The sequence below is a fragment of the Myxocyprinus asiaticus genome, chromosome 17 (assembly GCF_019703515.2).
Source record: "Myxocyprinus asiaticus isolate MX2 ecotype Aquarium Trade chromosome 17, UBuf_Myxa_2, whole genome shotgun sequence".
Classification (NCBI taxonomy): Eukaryota; Metazoa; Chordata; class Actinopteri; order Cypriniformes; family Catostomidae; genus Myxocyprinus; species Myxocyprinus asiaticus.
This window is the reverse complement of record NC_059360.1, coordinates 44,483,036-44,508,209: the sequence shown is the minus strand read 5'-3', so window position 1 is coordinate 44,508,209 and position 25,174 is coordinate 44,483,036. Positions and strand designations below refer to the sequence as shown.

The 25,174-nt window shown below is 39.1% G+C and overlaps 1 protein-coding gene across 7 annotated transcripts in view; it reads right to left on the bottom strand.

The window, feature by feature from the left end:
• The window catches only part of LOC127454727 (C-terminal-binding protein 2-like), a 74,686-nt gene that overhangs the window by 36,866 nt on the left and 12,646 nt on the right, over positions 1-25,174 (bottom strand). For 4 of the 7 annotated variants that reach the window (XM_051722094.1, XM_051722093.1, XM_051722098.1 and 1 more), the window contains exon 2: positions 19,884-20,031. In XM_051722094.1, the coding sequence (XP_051578054.1) occupies positions 19,884-19,941 (58 nt within the window). In that variant the 5' untranslated portion in view covers positions 19,942-20,031. Of the gene's footprint in view, positions 1-11,154; positions 13,448-19,883; positions 20,059-25,174 lie in introns of those variants that run through there. The other 3 variants (XM_051722095.1, XM_051722092.1, XM_051722091.1) reach the window with 3 other exon arrangements.

Below are 25,174 nucleotides of genomic sequence, written 5' to 3'. Positions count from 1 at the left end.
TGTTTATTAAGCTATTTACTGTATTTTTATTTATTCTTTATTTTCTCAGTGTTCATTTCTAGAATTTGTTGACAATGTATAATAATAATGTCATATATTCTTTGATAAAAATATTTAAGAAAGCAGCCTTCTGAGTACCTTTGCATAGTCATATCAGTGCAAACTCTGTGAAAAATCCACATAGAAAAGGTCCGTTTTCATTCCAGCTCAAAAATTTAATATATCGGCTACTATATCGGTAATCGGTGAATTTAAAATCTCTAAAATCAGTATCGGTCTCAAAAATCCCATATCGGTCGGGCTCTAGTCTTGATCACCTCAACCAGTGGTGAGGACTCCATGACAACGTTTCTCCTCGAATCCTGGGTTTCGGCACCACGTGTAACACTCCTTCAGGTTTGGGTATGGAAAAGGAGGAGATGGGGAGCAGTGACACGCTTCAGGTAGGCTTTTGTTCTTCTGCATTCTTCACAGTGCGTTTTTTTATTTCAAACAGTTCAGTGTAACAAAACTCTCAGTCAGCATACACTTTCTGAGATCTTTAGCTTCACAATCCTTAGGCATAAACTATTTGAAATCTCAGTTTCACAACTCTAAAAACATTAGAACACTCAAATAAGACACGGCAGTCGCTGCACACTCGTGTCCTTCTCTCTCTGCTCTCTGGTGTGTTTTGGCTGCTTTTGAGGCCTCTCTCCGCTATCACTGTAACAAGAAACAGCTGTTAGAGATCATGTCAACCAGGTTGACGAGCCACACCACTCCCGCAAACAGACACACGACCACGCCCCCATCACCACATACCTGTTGATGTATTTTAAGGCCTACCTTCAAACTCAGTGCCTCTTTGCTTGACATCATAGGAAAATCAAAAGAAATCAGCCAAGACCTCAGAAAAAAAATTGAGGACCTCCACAAGTCTGGTTCATCCTTGAGCAATTTCCAAATGCCTGAAGTTACCACGTTCATCTGTACAAACAATAGTACGCAAGCATAAACACCATCACTATTTGACATTTTTTTTGGTCAAATCTAGACAGGCCCCATTTCCAGCAGCCATCATTCCAACACCTTATCCTTGAATAATCATGCTAAATTGCTAATTTGGTACTAGAAAATCACTTTTCATTATATCAAACACAGTTGAAAGCTATTTGGTTCGTTAAATGAAGCTTAACATTGTCTGTGTTTGTTTTTGAGTTGCCACAGTATGCAATAGACTGGCATGTCTTAAGGTCAATATTGGGTCAAAAATGACAAAAAAGAAACATCTTTCTCTAGAAACTCGTCAGTCAATCATTGTTTTGAGGAATGAAGGCTATACAATGCTTGAAATTGCCATACAACTGAAGATTTCATACAAAAGGTGTACACTACAGTCTTAAAAGACAACGGACAACTGGCTCTAACAAAGACAGAAAGAGATGTGGAAGACCAGATGTACAACTAAACAAGAGGATAAGTACATCAGAGTCTCTAGTTTGAGAAATAGATGCCTCACATGTCCAAGCATGGGAGTGGCAGCATGTGGGGGTGCTTTGCTGCAGGAGGGACTGGTGCACTTCACAAAATAGATGGCATCATGAGGAAGGAAAATTATGTGGATATATTGAGGCAACATCTCAAGACATCAGCCAGGAAGTTAAAGCTCGGCCACAAATGGGTCTTCCAAATGGACAATGACCCCAAGCATACCTCCAAAGTTGTGGCAAAATGGCTTAAGGACAACAAAGTCAAGGTATTGGAGTGGTCATCACAAAGCCCTGACCTCAATTTTTCAGAACTGAAAAAGCGTGTGCGAGCAAGGAGGCCTACAAACCTGACTCAGTTACAGCAGTTCTGTCTGGAGGAATGGGCCAAAATTCCAGCAACTTATTGTGAGAAGCTTGTGGAAGGCTACCTAAAATATTTGACCCAAGTTAAACAATTTAAAGGCAATGCTACCAAATACTAACAAAGTGTATGTAAACTTCTAACCCACTGGGAATGTGATGAAAGAAATAAAAGCTGAAATAAATCATTCTCTCTATTATTCTGACATTTCACATTCTTAAAATAAAGTAGTGATCCTAACTGACCTAAGATAGGGAATGTTTTCTATGATTAAATGTCAGGGAATTGTGAAAAACTGAATTTAAATGTATTTGGCTAAGGTGTATGTAAACTTCTGACTTCAACTATACATTATGCAAGTGGTGTTTTCCATTTTGCATAGGTAAGTGAGATCATAAGTGGAGACGCATTGTAAAGCAAGGTGTAAAAATGCAATCCCATTTAAAAAAAACTATCCGTATATGAAACGCAAATAAAATGGCAGATGTAAAGGGGTCCAAAGGCAATCATCTCAACTGGAACTACGTGTGTATTTCGAAATTGGTAATATATGATGCTCATTGATTCATTCAGCATGACTTTGTGCTGTCGAGTAGATAATCCCCAGGTTAACATAATTCTACTCTCCTAAATTCACACATTAAGTATGCACACACACTGACACAGATATGACAGAAACATACAGACAAGTGTAACAGATTACATTACAAGTTCAAAATAACATATGCTAGTTTGTTTACATTCAGATCTAGCGTACATGCTGCACCAGAGCAAAATTATTATTTATTAGTTCAAACAAACTAATGTCAAACCAATTACTTCCCATTTAAAGTGATAGTTCACCCAAAAATGAAAATGCTCCCATCATTTACTCATCCTCATGCCATCTCAGATGTGTACGACTTACTTTCTTCTACAGAACACAAGATTTTAGAAAGAATATCTCAGTTCTGTAGGCCCATACAATGCAGCTCAACAGAGTCCAAATCTTTGAAACTCAAAAAAGCACAAAGGCAGCATAAGAGGAATCCATAAGACTCCAGTGGTTAAATCCATGTCTTCAGAAGCGATGTGATAGGTGTGGGTGAGAAACAGATCAATATCTAAGTCCTTTAGTACTATAAATTCTCCTCCCTGCTCAGTAGATGTCGATATGCACAAAGAATGCAAATCGCCAAAAATAAAAGAAGACTGGAAGTGAAAGTGGACATTTATAGTAAAAAACATAAATATTGATCTGTTTCTCACCCACACCTATCATATTTCTTCAGAAGACATGGATTTAACCACTGGAGTCTTATTGATTACGTTTATGCTGCCTTTGTGCTTTTTGGACCTTCTGGCACCCATCCACTTGCATTGCATGGATCTACAGAGCTGAAATATTTTTCTAAAAATCTTTGTTTGTGTTCTGCAGAAGACAGAAAGTCATACACATCTGGGATGGCAAGAGTTAATGTTGACAGTTTTCATTTTTGGGTGAACTATCCCTTTAACGCTAAAATAAACTATGTGGGACAGCGTTTTTTTTATGTCAGAGATAGGTCAGATGAGTTGTCCTACTGCAGTCAGGGATTACAGTACACGCATTCATTCATTTCTGCAGGATTATGTTCTGATGGAGACCGCAAACCCGAACCCCACCATCCCCCCCTCCCGTCCTTTCCCACCGGGCTTGGCCCTGCACAGATGGCTAGTGGATTTTACCTCTCTAATCTCTTTTCTTTCATTCTCTCTCTTTTCTCCCTCTTATTTCATTTGTAAAACCTCAGTAAATGAATATGCTGAGCTGGAGAAATTGGACAAAACTGCTTCTGGTTTTGAGTATCCTCTACATGTTTTACCTATTCTATGCTAATTTTCTTCTCTTCGCTCGCCTTAAGAGACTTCCTTTTATATAGCTTCAATCACACAACATCTATTCACTTGTTAAGTCGTTCTGAGACTAAATAAATCTGAAAATCCAAGTAACCAGTAAATAACCTTGTTCAATGTCAGTATAACTGGTCAAGACACCATAACATACATCAAAAGCATTCATGACAGAGATAAAGACAAAAGTACACAAATATTAGTCAAGGTTAATGGTCAACCAAATTGTTTTTTTCAACTGCAGACTAAGATACTGAAAACAAAGCAGCAGGGTGGCCAGTATAATGCAGATATTTGTGTGATATAGGCTGCAATTTAATGAAAGAAAATCAGATGTATGTATATGGCAATGGCAAATATTTTACAAGGTGGACCGCCTTAAATTGCATGTGAAAGTGAAGCATTTTTTAGAACAATATATTATTATATAATAATATTACTATACTGTACAGTTCAAAAGTTTGGAATTACTATTATTTTTATGGTTTTGAAAGAAAATTATAATTTTATTCAACAAGGATGCTTTAAATTGATCAGGAATTTCAGTAAAGGTGATTATAATGTTAGTATGTTAGAAACGACCAATTTTATTCAAATCCCAAAGACCTTAGACATTCTAGCAGTCAGTTTAATAAATATTTCAAACAATAATAATAATTTGCAATATTACTAATGTTTTTGGCAAAATATTATTTTTTTTACCAATTTAATGCACCTTAAGTGAACAGAAGCGACTATTTCTTTCACAAACAAGAATGCATTGGTGATTCCAAACTTTTGAACGGTAGCGTACATGGTACTTTAATTGAATCGTTTAACATAGACTCAATTCAAACTTTGCTTTGTAGACAATTTCAGCCTACGGTGTGCTATTTATTTGTAGTTTTTATTTTCTAAACATAATAATTTGTAAGAAATTTAAGGCCATGTCCACACTCATATGTTTTCGTTTGAAAACACATGCATTTTGCTACATTTACGTCTCTCATCCACACTAGAATAATGTTTTCCTCAACATATAACGGAACGTTTCGAAAACACTCTCCATTAATGCATACTTTGGAAATGGTGACATTAGGAAACTGATAACGGATTGGTTTAAGACTAAACTAAGCTAAACTAAGTAAACTTTAAGACTAAAATTTTTACATTGATCAAATATTCTCAAATCCAAATGTAAAAGACAGTGATGTTGTCATTGCGATATTTACTTTCTGAATACAAAATGATCTTCTTTCTCACATCTATTTACATACTGTATTGAGACTGGCCTTTTTCATCAATCACATAGCCACCATTACACTGCAAAAAAAAAAAAAAAAAGCCGTTAATTATCAAAACTAGATGCAAACTGATTGTTACGACAATAGCATGCAGCATTTAATTTACACAGAACCAAAGCATACAACATTAGCACTATTCTTTTGTTGCCTTGCAAGCTCTGGTATTTTCTCCAACTTCAACAGACACTTATGACTATACAGAAACATCATCGCCAAGAACTAAATAGTTTGACTAAATAGACTGACCAGAGTAAAGCATACTATTATAAGTTCTTTCTTAACATGTTCTTAACACTACTGATCCATGACCCGGGTGACTTATCCCCAAGTACAGCCAGATCGTTCTAAACACCTCAGCTGTCTTTCCAATAGCTTCAAAAAGCATCAAAATCAATAGAAAATACAAATCAGAACAGTCAATCTGATACATTAAAACCAACAAACATAAACAACCAGATGCACACACATACAAACACCTGACCTAGGACACTTTCATGTGGTCTGACAGAGACATCCATCGCCATGGCTACGTAATCCCTTCTTACTGGAAAGGAAGGACTTCTGCCAGGGTCGGCCCTACATGCCCATATATGGATGCAATTAGTCTTGGGGGCTTTCCGGAATAACCATATATTGTCAAAGAAGAAGAAAGCTCTTTGAAGTCATGCCCATATTTAATTAGTTCATTGAAATTGCATTAGACCGTAAAGAAATATACACCTTGAAGAAAATTACTGGCTCCGTTTCAAAACCTAGTAAGCTACCCCGCTGTCTACTGCCTACATTGGGAGCTGCCTTCTAAGGGAGGACCCTAACTGAGATGGAACCTCTTAAGTGACTAATTTGGAACGTTCTATATAGGCAGCAATGCATGCCACACAAATAGCACTCTATGTAGGAAAATCGATTCACAGTTGTTTCAAATAGAGATTGACGTTCATATGTTTGCTAAGCTTAGAGTGCAATACTATTATAATAGCATTTCAAAAGTATAAAAATACATAGCCCATGCTAATATTGTGGGAAAAAAAGCTATATGACAGTCTTTCTTCTATGGGACACAAAAGGAGATTTTACGATGAATGTTAGCTTCAGTCACCATTCACTTTCATTGAATGAAAAAAAAAAAGATGCAATAAACGTGAATGGTGACTGAGGCTCTCATTATATTGCACCTTACATTCTACAGAATTCTGCCTACAATCGATTTTGCGTAGGAAGCTCAATAGATTTTTGGTACAGAGCGATTATGTTCTGAATTCTATTGATGAAAAAAAAAATCTGAGCAGTCATTGCTACCAAAAACAGGTCACCTAGCAACGCACAATTAAGGAATATCCTGTAAGCCCAGCGTCCACAGCCTGTCCATTAGCAGACAAAATTACCGGCAAAACAAACAGTCATCACCCACATGCAAATGACTTTGTTGTGCATACCAGAATCACTCACATTCTGTAGAAGATTGCTTGGCTTCTGTGGCTTCACAGATGTCCAGAACATGAGCAATCTACTCTATCCGACACTATCCAACCTGAAACATCTGGAGTCAGATAGGATTGCGATTTCATTACATGGAACGAAAACCAGCTAAACCCGTTAACTCAAGAGAGACAGAGAGGTGTAACAGAGGCAAATTGGAAATGAAAAATAAAAGAGATAAGAGACAAAAGGGAAATGGAAGCCTTTAAAAGAAAAATGGATAGAAAGAAAGAGTTAGCGATAGCGGGGAAGAGTGTGTCGTAAAAGGAGAGGTTAGAAGATTGTGATGTTATCGGTCTTTACAACAGCTATAATATAGCAGATCAACCACCATCATTGTATTTCACTTGAGTCAAAAAAAGACACAAAACAGTAAAACCAAGACTGGATAGGTCTACATATTTTCCACCCCAAAAAAAAACAAAAAAAAAAGAGTGGTGCTTGCCATGGTAAAATTCCTAACACACTGCCCAAAGTCAAAAGAGATGTTCTGGTGCAGAGATATGGGTGTTGCTCTATGGTTGCAAGGGTGCTCTGTGTTAGGAAGTTGCCAGGGTCACACTAAAGAGGCTGCTTGCTAGCCAAAGTCAAAAGAGCCCACCCCCATGTCTCTACAGTGTTCTGGTGCAGAGATATGGGTGTTTCTTTATGGTTGCTAGGGTGCTCTGGATGATTGCTAGGCAGTTGCCTGATGATATTTAAAAGGCTGCTTACCGGCTTGAGTCAAAGAGCTCACCCCCATGTCTGTACGATGTTCTGGTGCCCAAATATGGTTGTAAATTTGTGGTTGCTAGGGTGTTCTGGATGGTTGCTAGGCAGTTGCCAGGGTGATAATTAAAGGCGCAATACTAGCCTAGTCAAAGAGCCCACCACCATTTCTCTACAATGTTCTGGTGCTGAAAAATGGGCAGTTACCAGGCTGCTTGCTAGCCCGCATCAAAAGAGCCCACCCTCATGTCTCTATGACATTCTGATCCCACTGATCTCTTAACAATGTTAAAAAATAAATGGGATTTTTCGCCTGCCGGAAGAACATTGTACGACTGATTGCTTATAAAAGTCACACACTAAACCTAACTCACTAAACAGCATTTAATAACGTTTACCACCGCTTGTTTCTCTCCCATCTCCAGGGTTCCTACATTTTTCCATTTAAAAATTCCATACTTTTCCAGACTCAAATTTCCAGACTTCTAGGTAGATTTTTCAGACCATATTTAACATCTGATAAATGGTTTTAAAATCCAACTGTTAACATGTATGTTAAATTCTGACTATGTATGCTATTACGTTGCCAAATAACTGCCTGAAGATTGTAGCTAGGTACGGTAGCTCATACAAATCAATTAACACCAAACCCTGACAAGTTCAATGTGCAGCATTTTATTAAAACTGCAATGCTTAAACAGTGCAATGTTATTCAGTTTTTGTCATGTAAATTTAAATAACTATAAACCTTCAACCCCTACAGCAACAGAAGTGATGTTCATGTACAGTCCACCAGGGAACTAGAAAAGAGATCTAAAATCCATTGACTTTGCTTCATTGGCTGTTAGAAAAAGCATAAAACATACTTGTAAACACTATATAACAAATAACTATAAATAAAATAAAATGACAATTAGTAATCCTACATTAAAAGAATGCTTTTTGAGACCTTAACATACATAAGAGCAAAATCATCAGTCACAAAATATTTAAGAACTCTCCCATTGACTTGTTTTTAGCCTCAAACCCCACTTGCTCTCATAAACTACAAAGTGCTGTGTGAACCACTGTGGGACTGTGAAGAGGAACAAACACACACACAGGTCTGACCTGTACTGCCATGGCTAGGCTACGCCCTCAAAGTTTTTTTATGTCAATGATTTTCTTTTCAATGTCACATTTCATTAGCGCTTGTTCTTTATCTTTTGCAGCTGTCCTAAGGGCATTTGAATTTGCAAGCACAGAGATCTTGTCAGTGGCTTCTGCAAGTTCATGTGCAGATGTCAGAAGTGCATTTATGTTGGTCTGAAGCTTTCTTCTCTTCATCTTGAGTTGGTCCACCTCATCCTGTAATACCTTCCATTTCTGTGTTTGTTGTGTGTCCGTTTCTCTTCTTCTTTTCCTCATCAAGGTATCTCTGTCTTGCACAGCCAGCAGACTGTAGTAGTTCTTTGGTCATCCCTACATTAGCTACCCCACCCACATGGTGCTTTTGCCCTTGCATATGGCTTACAATTGCCGCCTCCCCCATTTTGGAGATGTCAAACGATTCTACACAAAGTTTGCATCTAGCTTTCTTTTCCCATTTGGAATCCTTGGCCAACCAGGCTTTATATTTGGGATAGTCAAGCCAGCCCTCGGAAAACGTGCATTTACCCATTGTGGCCATTCAGTCCACACTCCAACGCAGAAAGCTGGATGACGTTCCAGGTGTTTAGTCCCACACCATACTTCTTAGTTGGGGGGAGGTTGCTGTACTGTGATGGCAACTGCTGCCTAACAACTTAACAACCAATCACAGCCCGCAGATCCAGTCTAGCGCCGACCTTTTGGCTGCCTGCTCCAAACGCCATGAAAAACACTCTGCTTGTATGATAAATTTATTTTAAGAAATTCTCAATTTTATATTTTAGAAAACAGAATAGGGGCTATATGGAAACGCAAATATTTTTCCATACTTATCCAGACCTGGAAATTACTCAAATCAAATTCCATACTTTTCCATACTGCATAGGAACCCTGCATCTCTCACCCCAGAGGCAGTCCTATCATATCCATACACTTAGATTACTATCACCACAATCTGATTAGCTTGACTATGGTAATGTATTGTTTAATTTCCTGCCTGGGGTTTGACATTGCATCTCCATTACAGTTCAGAGTAAAACACCCCTAACGCCCCCCTCACAGTGCAGTCATTGGTTGTTGATCAGATACACCCACCGTGGGATGGAAACAGTTTCAATCCTGAAACATGACACTGTAACACTTTCCCGTCTTTACCACTGTCTGCATAACATGCATAAAGAGCTACATTAGAATACTACAACCTTGGTGAATCAAAAGAAAATGTATTTTACATGAAGAAAATGAAGGCTATTTTAGGACCATTTAGATTTTTTGCATTGTACCATGACAATTAAGCATATTCCATTAGATTCTCATTATTGTAATAAAGTACTTATTTTAGGAAAAAAACAGTCCTAAAATAGGGGTCATTTTTTTTTATCCAAATATAATTTTTTTCTTTGACCCGGACTTAACCGTTAGCCAAATGACATGCTCAATTATGTCTCACAATGGGAATTTCCTGTTAGTAGTGGGTTTTATTTTTTGTAATCTAAACTGCCCATTGAGGTTCACATTTGTTCTCTTTCTCCCTGTGCTGACTCATTCCATCATTCTGATCTTTCTCATATACAGCTTAAAGTGACAGGTCACACCATACATGTATTAAGGGGCTCTACCGCTAACGAACAGGCTACACTTAACTTAGAGTGTATCTTAGTCAAATATATCAGCTGCAACAGACAGGTAGTGACAGAGGTTCAAACTAGTATAGACAAATGATAAAAATAAAATAAGACATGCCACCCCAAATCCATTTAGATTTGTCTAATACAAAACATGTATAATAAAACAATGTAATGCAAATTGTCAAAACAAAACCAAGTCACAGTAACAGTCACTTACATCCTGAACCTCATTATGACTAATAATGCAGAAATATGAGTGACTAATAACATAAAAGGCAAAGGAACTGCAAAGCAACAGAATTAAAAAACACACCTGCACAATTTTCTATAACACTCATTGAGGTGGTATGCCATTTTGCAATAAAAAGAAAGAGCAAATAGAGACAATCCTCCTAGTAACCAGCATACCATTCAAAGTCATATTGCAAATTTTCAGTAATCACAAAGTGACCAGTTAAAACATTTAAATAAAAATAAATAAATAAATAAATAAATAAAAAAAGCTTTACTTAAAGGGATAGTTTGACCAAAAATGATAATTCGGTCATCATTTACTCACCCATTTGTTTTTCCAAACCCATTTCACTTTCTTTCTTCCATGGAACACAGAAAGAGGTGTTATGCACAACAGCCTTTTTACTTTCATTGTATGGAATAAAAGATGCAATGAAACTGAATGGTGACTTTTTTGTGTTCCACAGAAGAAGAAAAAAATCAAAAAGGGTTTGGAACAAAATAATAACAGAATTTTACATTTTTGGGTGAACTATCCTTTTATTACAACCCGAGGGCTGTACCTCAGCTGCCACAAAACAAAGCCAAACTACAGTTTAATAATGTGAGCTTTCAACACATCTGAAAGAATAATGCATAATAAAGTAAATACGCTGAGATTTGCAAAGCTCAACATTAGATAAGGAAGGTACAGTGATGATAGCTCAGTACTACGTGGATAAGTCTAGAACATCATTAGCAACTAAATTCATTACTACTGCAACAACAAAATAACAATGTTTATTCTTCAAAGGAAATGGTTTCTCCAAGTAGTACCTCTGAAAGTGAAGTTCAAAGGGAACAGTGATTTCTGAACCAATTAAAAGTACAATTATTTGATTCACACACATGCTCACTTATAGACAGACACTTAAAAGCTGAAGCAACAGAGAGGGGTAGAGCAGGGGAAGAAAGGAGAACATGAAGAAGGTAAAGGGGCTTTGATTTACTTGTGTCTGGTGAAGCCATAGTGGAGACAATGACCGGAGGTCCTGTACGACGGCTGTGCTTCTGATTAGTCAGACTCACATTTGAGCCTGGAATGGCACCCCCCACAGGTACTAGGGCACCATCTGAGGACACAAAACCAGCCTTTCTCATTATTTGAGGGCTCAAGTTGGGACTAGGCACGGGCGACATTGTGGCCAAGCTCCGATCCCTCTTCATCAGCTCCATTGGTACGGTGTAGTTGGTGGTGTATGCCTTCGGAGCCTGCTGGGGTGCCAAAGCAGGCATGGTCATTGGTTGAGGAGCTGCAGGCAGTGCTGGAAAATGTTGTGGCATGTGTGGCGGTATTCCTGATAGATGTAATGGAATGGCTACTTGTTGGGACACTGCAGCCATTGGTGGCATGGGCAAGCCAGCATGTGGAGTGTAGGCTGACAATGGGCGAGGTTGGACTGGAACTATAGCACCACTGTAAGCTCCTGCAGACCTGGCTACAGGATACCCGCTGGTCTCAAGAAGCTGCTGGGAGGGAGCACTACTGGGTCTACGACTGTAGCTCTCACCCATCCTTGGAGAGATAGTCTGCATGAGGGTAGAATGTGGCTGCATGTACTGGGAGTCCATGCCTGGAGTCATGGGTGGGGGCTGGTGCACATAAATGTCACTGCGATGACTAAAGCTGTTGGATCTGCCCCGAAACGGAGCACTGGGATGCTGGGGTGTAGCAGGAGGGATTTCAGGTGGTCTTTTGCAAGTAAGCACAACACGAGACAGAACTCGTGCTTGTCCCAAGTTGGGGGCAACTGAACGCACATCATTGTCTTCCATAACGGCCAACATTGCAGTGGAGTCAAAGCCTTGCTGCAGTAGGGAAGAGATTGTGCTCTCAGAGAGGCCTTCTTTTTTCAGCAATGCCAGAAACTCAGGGTCCGCATTCTTTTTGGGGTCAACAGGAGCTACTTGGGTTTGAGGGGCAGTGGGAGGGGGAACAGGGGGCTGAGCAGGAAATTGAGGTGGCAGCGGAGCAGGAAAAGTGGCTGCAACTGGAGTGGTTACTAGGGCAGGGGCTGTAGGGGGAGCTGGGGTGTAGATTTGGGGTTGAACATTTGGAACTTGCTGTACTGGCTGAACTTGTGGTACTTGATGAACTTGCTGCATTTGCTGTCCTTGCTGATCCTGCTGCATTTGCTGCCCTGGCTGAACTTGCTGCATTTGCTGCCCTGGCTGAACCTGCTGCATTTGCTGCCCTGGCTGAACTTGCTGTACTTGCTGCATTTGTTGCACTGGCTGAACTTGCTGCATTTGCTGCTGCTGTATTTGTTGTTGCAACTGTTGCTGTGCTTGTTGCTGCACTTGCTGTTGAGCCTGTTGTTGGGCTTGCTGTTGTTGCTGTATGGTGTATGGTGAGGTGTTTTCTGGATGCGTGACCATACCTCGAGCAGTTCCATACATTTCTTGAGCAGCTGGATCAACCACCAGACATGTTGCTGTAGGCTGGTGAGGATCAATCTGTCTTCCATTGACATTGCTGTACACCAGATGGCTAGGTGTTTCAGCAACATAACGAGGAGAATTTGGTTCTGTTACATAACGAGCTGGAGATGGTGCTCGGCTTGGAATATGCTGACCATCCTGCATCATTTTGGCACCAGCAGTAACAGCTGGAGGCCCAGGTAGGGATGGTTCCCTGTAAATATGACCCATATCATGAGAAGTCAGAGGTGGGGGAGGAGGAGGAATGAAAGGAGTTGGGGCGGCAGAACCTGGCCTACCCCCTGAGCTCTGTTCCCAAAGTTGCCGAGGACCTGCCATCATTCCATAATGTGAAGATGATCTATCGAGGGGATGAGGCTGCTCTCCACGATAGTAGCCTTCTGTTGGTCTGGGCGGCATGCCTGGGTCTTGCTGATAATAGTCGTGGCGTGGCAGGGAACCACGGTGAGCTATAAGTGGCCGATCGTAATGGCTGTTCAACTCCGGAACAGAGCTTTTTCTTATGTTACGAGGGTCCGGACGATCCAAATAGCTTTGGTTGTAAAGAGGTTCCTGATAGGACTCTGGCTCCCGTTTTAAATCCAGGTCAGGAGGACGAACTCCAGTAGTTTGCTCATACCATCCCCTACCTGCATCCCCTCCATAGCTCAGGGAGTTCCGTCGACCAGTCATCCGGGCCTGCTGCTCATAAACATTTTCACTACGTTCCCAATTACCCTCATTTCCACCCAGCGTGTCCCAGCTCTGGGAGCGACCAATCGGCAACTGCTTACTGGAGAGCAACATGAGGAACAAATACACCTTACTCAGAAGGGAAAAAGCAAGAGTTTTTTCTTTAGGTTTCTAGTTGCAGGCTGATGTCAAGTGGTTAGAGGAAGGAGAGTGAAAGAAAAAAAGATTAAACAGAAGATATCAGTTTTCACCTGAGGTTCAGCTGTAATTTTTGCCTCCCGTCTCTTTCACAGTAGCAAGGTCTGGCTATCAAACGGCTCCTCTTGCTTGGCAAGTGGTGAATAATTAATGTGGGGAACACTGCTGGTGGTGATGGAGGTAGGAAAGAGAACACCAAATGCTCTCACAAATAACATCGGTAGGTGAAGCCTGTCTGACTACTCCATTGTGGCAATGCAAAGCGACAACCGTGAATAGACAGAGGGAAAGAAAAAGAGAAAACAGACAGGAAGGGATTTTTTTCACAAGGGAAGGGTTGGTGCAGGGACGCAGGGGCTTGTGATAATCCAGAGAAGCTGATCCGCTCCAACTCGGAACATTTTACTCGCTCAGATTGCTATGAGGGATTACAGAGCAAATAAAGCCATCTTAAATCCTATGTCCCCTCTTGTGACGTCACATGCAAACAGACACCAAATGAATCCCTGTTGATAATAAAAAAACAATTAAATCCCTTAGGACAGGAACACATGCTGCCATGGACTTGCTTACCTGATGCCAGTGCTTAAGGTGGTCTGTGCTTCTTTCAAAAGTCTGGCCAGGTGGCATTGAGCAGGACATCTTTGCGGGACCCCAAGAGACATGCCAGAGAGGCAGTCTAGTGAAACTAATACAGATCTAATGCAGCAGTTCAAAATCATGCAATACTGTCAGAATAAGTCAAATCCTGATTGAACAATAATCCCATGATGGGCCAGCAATGCCTGCAGAGCCATGCAACTGCAGATCTACCATCACCACTTATGACCTGACCCCCACACAAGCAAATCTATATGAACCACTAACTCATCTAAATACCCTAAACAACAGTGAGGTCACAAAACTTCTGGAAGCATCTGGATCACAAAAACGATGAGCAAAAAAAACAATAAATACTATCAACTACATAACCAACACAACCAATGCAGTGCAAACAAACTAAATACCTCTTTCAGTAAAAATTACAACTTGTATCAATAAACCTCCTTATGTATCTTTATTATTAACAATGGCTCAGCCTTCCAATAAGACTTAAGACGTTAATTCTACATAAAGAATTCACCAACCCATGTTTTGCTGTTCCCCACTGAGAAACCATGGATGTGCGATTAAGTTTACATTATAAAACCCCCAGGGGGTGAAAGGAGAAATCTGGGACATCTAATAAATAATAAATCTAATAAAAAGCACTTTTATATTTGGGTGAACTATCCCATTAACAGTTAACTGAATACTGGGTTTTCGGTTTGGGAAAAGCTTTTTGTTTCGAACAGATTTTGCCCACCTGCCACTGAAGCACTCCACCCAAATCCTTTCTGATCCCCACAAACACCACAGAGAAAGATGAAGAGGGAGGGAGAGAGAGAGAGGACTTAAAATAAAATGAATAGGGCATTCGTTGACTACTATCCATTGTCACTGTTTGCATGCAGCATTTTATACATGCTGTATTTTGATACTGTCAAAAGCTTCGTGTAGTGTCAAAGTGAAGTCCTAGCACTGTGCCTTGGTTATTCCATTCACTCTTTGATGCCTGTAATACAGATATTGCCTAAATTTCACATTGGCTTGAATATTGTTCTTCAAAGTACCATTTCTTATCTATGCCTATACATGTCAGAATGTCTGGATTGCAAATGAGCCCCAGTATGGTTGCCATGTTTGCCAGACTAACACTGCCAAAGTTCTTCCCTCGTTGCTCATTAACAGAGCTCATATGTGTAGATTGGGTGTAGAGGAGAACTTAAGTTAGCAATTAACCACATCCTTCAAAAATGACAAAAAATATAGGCTCTGTTTCCAAACCTAGTGAGCTGCCTCTCTGTCTACTGCTTACATAGGAAGATACCTTCTAAAGGAATGAAATACAATGTCAATGACTGTACTGGACACTCTAAATAGGCAGCCACTACACTGCAAAATTTTGTTTTACTTTTCAACTGAAATATATTTATAATCAAACCTACACATTGGGAGTGTGTCTATTATGCCTTAAAAGACTTACTAAGTTTTGAAACGGAACGTTAAAAAAGGGTGGATACACCCAAATGAAATCAGATCTCTTTCTTTATCTTTCTGACTTTCTCTCTAACACACAAAAAAGGGAGGATTACATTGCATTTAATAAATATTACACAATAAAAAAAAAAAGCATCCACCAGGACTGTTGCATCACAATGGAAAATCAAGGAACGCAGTGGCATGACAAATGTCTCTTTAGTTTTCCTTTAGCAGAACTTTCAGGAACAAAAGAAAGAGAGACAGAAAAAGAAACAAAGGAAGAGAGAATTTTCATAAATCCTTTGTGCCCGAGAGACTGCGACTAATCTAATACGAAACCCTCTGGGACGTTTGGCTTCGGCAAGCTTCTTCCTCCCTATCTGGGAATACATGTGTTAGCAATTTTATACATGACTACTAAAACGACAGTTCTTTAAGGGAATACAAATTCATAAAAAGGGGATATGAAGTAATTAAAACAGAACGCGTTGGAATAAAACATTACCTTATCTCATTTTTCCCCTCTCTTGCTCAACTGGGAGTTTTTAATTTTGTATTTGAAGCTGTGAATATATATATTTAACTTTTAAACTAACAGAGTTGCATATAGGTTGTGGCAGACAATTTAGCCAACTATTCGCATTTTGTCCCAATTGGAAAATACAACTAAAACCAGCTTTTGATGGTATTAATCATTTCTCTCTCATTTACTACAAAAAAGTGGTGTCAAGACTATAATCTTGCATTATCACTACAAACATCAACACAGCTTGCTTATCTCTGTTCTTCTCCATAGCAAACCAACCTATTGTGGATACAAACACATACTCAAAACAATCATTCTGCAAAAACTTTGAAGTGCAATTTTAAACCCACTTCAGTGAGCTGTTTGTTCTTCTGTTGAACAGTTACTATCAAGGGGGTCACAACCTCAGATTCCTATGCAGACATCTCACTCTAACACATTCGCAACGTACATTCCTCATATTTGTCTACTTTCTTCTCTTGGTTTCTGACTTCTAGTAGCAGAATTTCTGGGAGAACCCCATCACTATCACTGTAATAAGGCTCTTTTCAAGAGAGAGAAGACTTGACATGTCTTAATTATAGAGGCATAGACATGACAGAACTCTTTTCGAATGCTGAAAAAACGAGCCAGTGGCTTCAGATGTGATGACTGTGGTCTTATCAGACTACAGTGTTGTAGTAATGTGTGGCATAATGTCAGTTACCACAGAAAATAATTTCAACTCATCCATCAAATTAAAAAGGAGAAAGAAAAAGAGTTGTGGTTACAGTGTCATATACAATGGGCAGGGTTTGGAGGGTTACTTTTAAAATGTATTCCACTACAGATTACAGAACATGCTGTAAAATTTAATTTATAACTTATTCCTTTAGATTACTCAAGGTCAGTAACAAAATCGAAATACTTTGGATGACTTCTTCAGCACTGGTAGATTTTTTCATTTGTTTTGACTATAAAAAATCTGCCAGTACAGTAAGACAAAATGATAAAGCAAATTGATCTTGTTTTAAATATTTTTAGATGTTTTTACAGGAAAACAATACAAAAATTCTCATCAAGAATATGATTTTGGCCCTAATATCAAAGGTCTTACTAGAGAAAAAAAATAATTATGATCTAATGTGGATTGTCTTGATCAAAAATATGATTGTGGCTGGTAACGTGCATGTAAAATGGCTAGAAATAGCATTTTAGCTTAGCACAAAGCTAAATGTTTACATGACAATTTACACAAGATATCTTAAGACAGTGTTTCGCCGCTGTTCAAATGCACTTTGGATCGCATCATTTATATGTATGATAAATGTTTTCCATCTGAAAGGACTAAATATTAAATGAAACAAATGACAATAAAATGCAACGTAATCTCTTCAGTAATCAAAATACTTTTCAAATGTAACTGCATTCTAAATACCAATGATTTAAATTGTAACTGTAGTGGAATACAGTTTGGGATTTTTTTTTAAACTTGCAATAAAGACTTGCACGTTACTCGTTAACACAAGACTACTGTGGTGAAATCACCTCCTAACCTTGACTGTATAAAAGCTATTAAATCCTGTAACTTCTGCATGATAAGCACAAAAATATAAGGACATTTCACACACAGTAAAATCCAAATGCAGGAATTACAGGGACAAATAATTAGAATCTAATTAACTTAAAACTGTAGTGACATTGCTAAAAATGAAACACATTTTAGAGGAAAAATGTATGTAAGTGCTTTATCACCTTTCTGTCTGAAACCCTCAAATTGCATGACCCTGTTTTGTTGACCACAATTTTTACTCTCTAATTTTTTTAAACTGAGGCACGAGTCTAATTTATTTTCTGTGGTAATCAACATTATGCCACAAATGGTTTTAATAGAGCTTAACTTGTATTGAACCTGGAATATTCCTTTTAGACATTACCCTCTCAAATCAAACTGCAAAACAAATATTACCAAAGGAATGTAACATGAAGCAATCATAACATATAAAAAGCTACATACAGTGCAAGTACTGTGCATGAGGACAGAGCATAGTCAAACTTTAGGCCCAGATATACTTCATATGACATCGAAGAACGGATGTGACATCATTTAGAACAAAATCTGGCCAAAAAGAAGGTGTTTTTGCATTCATTTCGGTTGTTCGTAACAGCTCGCCTGGGCAAACTTTTAGGCAAACTTCTTACCGGCTACTAAACCTTCACCTTCTTACTGCCATTGGTCAACGTAATCGGTAGGTGTGACCTGAAGCTCAACCTACCACTTTAAGTTTTTCAGTCAGTAGTCAACACGAACACAATGGCATGCAAGACCATGTCATGTGGTCTACAAAAAGAAAAGCGGCTGTGTATAGCATGTTAGCACATTAGGGTCATGAATTCAGAATGAAAACAATACAAATTAAGCATTTCCTACTGCATATATATTACTTTAAACCATCATTGAGTGGTTAAAACAGCTACTTTTACTGACCTCATGTGAATTCTACTAATAGAATGAGGCAAAAAGGCATTGATAACACATTTTTAAAGTTTTACATGTAGCGTCCTCATATTTAAATGCTCCTCTAAATGCCTCCCACAACAGTGTGGTGGTTGTCCGAATGTTCGCAAGCAGTATATCATTGCTCAGCTGTTTAGAACGTCTTTTTACCCCTTAACGAGGAACGAAGAAATTCTCCAGAAGTATATCAGGGCCTCTAGCCCCTATCAGCTCTATTCTTCTGATAGCCAGCACAATATTTCCACCATCTATAGGCCTTTTCTCACATTTTAGAAACAACGCCCTGTCAGACCTACAACCTAATGACTCTCTGGCCTTCCCTCTTTGTACACAGTGTAGTTTACAACATCCCAGGAGGCACATTTCCCCTCCTCGGTTTCCTAATTGTGGGCTAAATTGATGAGCAAGAAGAAAACGCAAGGCTGCCAGATCAGACCACATTCAGAAGTCCCAGCGAGGGAGTTCTCGAGCCAAATGCAAACTTTTATATGCTTATTATATCAGGAAGCCGAGAGATGCCAAACCATGGTCTTTCTGTGGAATGGATGGAAAACTTTCCCCGCATTTGGGGATTACAAATGATTGCATGTGTGTGTCGGTGTGTATGTGTTTGTGCATATTGGTTTTTAAACAGTAATTTCAGTAAGTTCTCGCTCCATTAGAGGAACATTGCATCATGATGAGTGATATCAGCTTCAGTGGATGTTTAGGTTGTGTTTCAGAGTAAATGTGCATTAGCTTCACCAGTTACTCTTTTGGCTTGTAATCCGCCTCTGATGACTTTCAAATGGGACCAATAAGAACATTTGGGAAGCTGGAAAAACTTTCCCAGGAAACCCCAGATGACATAATCTATCACACTTGCACACACGCAGATACACACATATATTTAGCCCAACAAAGTTTTACGAGAAACAGCACTCCACAGTGCTTAGAAAGAAACAGTAACATAAAAATACCAAAAAGTAACATGGTATCACAATGGGTTTTCGACATACAGTACAGAAGTAGTATGTTAATATCATGGTTTGTGGAGATGTACCATGGTAATTCCATATTCTGTTTTGTTTTTTGGACATGTATATGGACATGATATATTTGTATACAAAAATAATATTAAGCATCTACGCATTATCAAAAGATCATTCGAAATATAAATTCAGGCAAATGTGTCCAAACTTTAAACTGATAACGTTGTACCATGGTATTACAATATAACACAGTCATAGTAGCATGGTATGGCCACAGTACTTTTTGGTAAGGGACATTTCGAGTTTTCTTACCCTCACAAATTCTGTCGAGTCTTTGACGTTTGACCTTGTGTTTGTCAATCAAAGCCATTTCAGCTTTCTTCTCCTTGTGTGCTGTTCACTGAGCAAGAGGAAACTACAGCCCCCACAATCCTCCACTGGGCATAACGCCCCCTTGAACCTGCACAGAGAGAGACAGACTCACTAACAAGCCATTGGTCAACTGACATCATGATAAATGTCAACCACTAGAGGGGGATATTTTATTATTGAATGATGCTCTTATCAGCTTGATGCTTCTGGGTATTAAAGGGATAGCCCTTTAATGACACATGGAATTACAATCAGCTTAAACCACACATATGGGTGGTTAAACAAAAATGGATACCTATAATGTAGTTTCTTTTGATAATATGTTATGACATTCTATACATTAGATTTATCATCTCAAATCATGTGGCTTGTTGAGGAAAGGCGTGTTATTACTTTTTTAAGTGATTTTCACCCAGTGGGTGACAAAATAGGCAAAAAGACAGGTCTCCTAAGCAACCAAATTGGCCCGGTTGCTAAGGAGTTTAGAGTCACATGGGGTAACCTCCTCGTTATCGCTATAACGTGGTTCGTTCTCGGTGGGGCGAGTGGTGAGTTGAGCGTGGATGCCGAGGTGGATGGCGAGAAGCCTCCACACACGCTATGTCTCCGCACTCAACAAGCCATGTAATAAGATGCGTGGGTTGACGGTCTCAGACATGGAGGCAGCTGGGATTCGTCCTCCGCCACCCGGATTGAGGCGAAACACTACGTGACCACGAGGACTTAAAAAGCACATTGGGAATTGGGCATTCCAAATTGGGAGAAAAAGGGGAAACAAATCCAAAAAATTTTATAAAATAGGCAAAAAGATAAACAAAAATGTAAGCCACACAAGACTTGGAACACCTCAGCAACCATACTGCAATGCCCTGGCAAACTTCCACAATACTCTGGTATTGTACGGAGTACGCAGATGCGAGCACTTGGCCCCACCACATTGCCAATGCGCGGTCTAGTTGAACATGCTTAACGTGCATTCTTGCGTTACCATGGCAGGAACAAACCTCAGTACTCAAGGGGGCTACAGAGTTACCTTCAAAAGTCTGAGCTATTAAATTGGATGTGTTATTATTCAGGTAAGATGCTATAAATATATTGACTATAACTGACTTGCTCAGCAATATTCCCTTCCAACTATTGCTCCGCCATTTAGTAGTTGACTTGAAAGAGAAAATTCACCATAGAAACAGAAAGTTCACACTAATATCACAATTTCGCTCCTTCCGGCAATGCTGAGAATGGAAAGCGTACTTGAGTTGTGTTACGAATTGTGCTCTGAAACATTTCAGAACGCAACAACGCGTGAAATCAAACTTGCGTTGCAAGATACGTCTACATTCACGTACTTAGAGTTTTGGCCCTAACTGCCATTTTCCATCAGATTTTTTTGCATGAATTCACATGTGTTTATCTTTTCCTGTGGTGCTACTAGCCTTAGAGACACAGGTTCTGGTTCCATGGAAACCAGGAAGTAGTCGCTTTCAATTAATCACTGATGAGCGTGATTCAGAGGTTGTTATTTACACTCTAAGACTACATTTTTACTCAGCTGATGGTTAGGTTTAGGTTGTATAATAAAATATGCATTCCTGTTGACCGTATTACATCACTAACAACTAAAAGCAACTCGCTTATGGCGCCCTCTGTGGACGTTTCACCCGGAAACCGGAGGTCACATGTGCCCATATTTTCAACAACACTTCCAGCATCGGCGAGTGGGAGCAGTGCTTAGAATTTCGGTAAGCACAGACCTATTTCAGCTGAGGAACTTTCGACCTACTGTCGCCGAATTCATAGTGAGATCAATCTGATGTATCAATTAATCCTTATTTATACTGTGTTTTGTCCTTTTGGGTTTTAAAAAGTCAGAATTTCAAATCAGAGTGTACTCTAAGCAGGGCTGATAGTCTTTCTCAATCACAGCCGCGGCAGATTCCGAGTCAAGAAAGAGACACAAACAGACTTCAAGCCCCACGCTGAGACACACTCCCCGAGACGCATCTTGCTCCAGTGATTTAAGAACCGGTGCCCCCTCACTCAACCTGAAACTGATCACAGCACACACCACACACACACACACACACACACACACACACACAGTCTGTCACACAAACACACTCTCTGGAGTCTACTCAACCATTCAACAAAAACATGACTCAATTTCAACCATCCTGCTGAAGGACAAATATCGACCCTTTAGACAGAAGAGGCCCCGAGGGAGATGCATGATGGGTCTTTTTATAAAGAGTCTTTCATTTTCAATTGAAAAAAAGAACATCTGCATTTGTGAATCCTCATCCTTTGACTACTTCCTCCCATTCTATCTTCTCATCTCTCTATCAATGAACGCTGTAAATGTGCAAGTCTCTCGATGGCATTCATTGCATTACCTTGGCAGTCTGTTATTACTGCACACAAATAAAATCCTAAACACATTCAATTTACCCAGGACATGTTTGTTCACTTTCTGTATCTCATGAGGCATCGGGAGAGGAAATTATAACTAGATGTTTTTTTAGTTTATTTATTTTTTTTTTTCTATTTTCTAACTATTGGTACCGATTAATCGGTAAAACCGATATATCAATCTACCTCTAATATATATACTGTCTATACTGTATAATTTAAAGCAGATTTTTGTTTTTCTTGCAGGAAAGTGAGTAGATGGTATATTCTTAATACAATTTTATTTGTTATTTGTGATTAATTATCATTAAAACTAGAAGCCCTTGAGCATGATGTCATATCCTATCCATTGAAGATACTGTAATATGTAAAGATCTGAAATTAATTACACATATACTGTTTGAATGAAAAGGGTTCCATTAACTAGATCTATTACACACTATTACTCCCGACTAGTGCTGTCAAAAGTACCATTACTTCGGTACCAAGGTACTAAAATAAAAAAAGATGTCATGATACCAGTGTTTGTGCAGTACTGGTAGTACCGAGCACCAATTTAATTCGGTCCCAGCACGCTGTCTCACTGATACAAGGACGGTTTTAAATGCTCACACGCTTATTTGAGCGTGTGCTCTGTTACTACTTTTACACTGAAATGCACAATCAAATTAAAATCGTGTGTCCTAGTGTGATTCTTAAACTACGAAATGCTGCAATCTTAGTCTGTATGAGCTGCATGAGCTTTAAATGAATGTGTGTTCTCCACTGACATTGAGAATCATTGCACTAATCCACTATGAAGCACATGTAATATTTATATAATTAAACCACAGCATTTGCGCTTTAATGATCTGGGACACGTAGCGAACTGTTTATCCATCAGGAGAAGAAAGTGAAGCTTCCGTCAAGCCACACGTCAAAATAAAAACACGATTCAAAATAAAAGCTAGACGCCTGAAATTAAAGAAATTGAAACAGAAATATATTACAACTGTATTGTAAAATTTAATATTCATTGTAGTAACATTAATAATAATAAATAATAATAATAATAATAATAATAATAAAAGCAATCACAAACAAGAGTGCTATTGTACTGAATAAAATGTTGTTAAAATGCATTGGTGTATAGAAAAGTAATTGTACTATTTTTTTACTTGTTTTTTAAAAGTTTAAAGAATTTGATTAGACACCATTTGGATGACTTTAAAACATGGAATTCTAGAAAAAAAGGATTTGGGAAAAAATAAAACAGATTTCAGTAGGGCCCTACTTAAAAACACTTAAGCAATTCATACTCAATTGAGAAACACTTGAAGCAAACATGCATCACTTTTAATGTAATATTTATATTGAAATTTATCTTTAAGCTAAAGGAGTGTGTTCAATAGCAGATTACCATATTAGCATATTTTTGCTGTGGTATCGAAATTGGTTTTGAGAACTGTGAAATTTCAATGGTATCAGTACCGACTACTGACATTTTGGTATCATGACAACACTATTCCAGACAAAAAGAGATATGTACTCTCTTAATTAACCAAGGTCATCCTTCATCACCTAGGCAACCCTCACTTCCTGTGGCCTGCACTCTTTTGTTCGAGGTCAGACACAAACATAACCTGTCACAAAAACACAGTGCCTGGATAGAAATCCTGAAGGCTCTTGAAAGATAAACAGCTTGCAGTATACTCCCAAATAAAAGCAAACACTTAGATCATTAATGATTTAGAAAGAAACCAATATGAAGTAAAAAAGAATGTATTATATATAAATGTAATAAAATTAACTAAGCAACAAGAAACATTTAAAAGGGCTGCACACAGATCGTAATAAGTTTACAGTTTGAGATGTAAATGCTGATGCTCTTTGGAGAGAAAACACCTTTCAGAACGGCAGCCGACACAAAGACATCAGCTGTATCCACTTCAATTCACAAACCTGCTGCTTTGATTCAGCTGCACCTGTACGCTCCTCTGTGTGTGTGTGTGTGTGTGTGTGTGTGTGTGTGTGTGTTATGACAGCCGTGGCACTCTGTGTGATTGATGTTTGTGTGTTCGGTTCCTCATGTTTACCTTCACAATAGCCACATTTCCACTGACCTCACTTCATTTCAATACTCAGTGAGTGTTATGCTAAAGCGACTTGTTCTGGGAAGGTTTTCAATAAACACTGCTTTAAAACACCACTCTTTCCGCATCAAACTCTTTCACTCACTTTCACATTAGGTAAATCTTATGTAAGAAGCGATGTGCGAGTTATATTTCACCTCACATTCAAAAGAAAAACATGCAACATCATTTTATTAATTATTCATTTGAATACACTTTGGCAGACATCTCAGCCTGGATGAAGGAACACCACCTGCAACTCAACCCAGCCAAGACTGAACCCCTTGTCTTTCCAGCCAACCCTGCTGTTGAACACAACATCACCGTGCAGCTGGATGCAACTACAGTAACGCCTTCCAAAACTGTCAGAAATCTAGGGGTAACCATCGATAACCAACTAAATTGAACAGACCATATCACAAAGACAGCACGATCATGTAGATTTACACTCTATAATATCAGGAAGATAAGACCCTTCCTCTCTAAACATGCCACACAACATCTTGTTCAATCACTTGTCATAACTAGACTGGACTACTGTAACGCTCTCATTGCAGGCCTCCCTGCATGTGCAATTAGTCCCCTGCAAATGATCCAGAATGCAGCAGCACGTCTGGTCTTTAATGAACCAAAGAGAACGCATGTTACACCACTCCTTATCTCTCTCCACTGGCTGCCGGTTGATGCACGTATCAAATTCAAGGCTCAGATGCT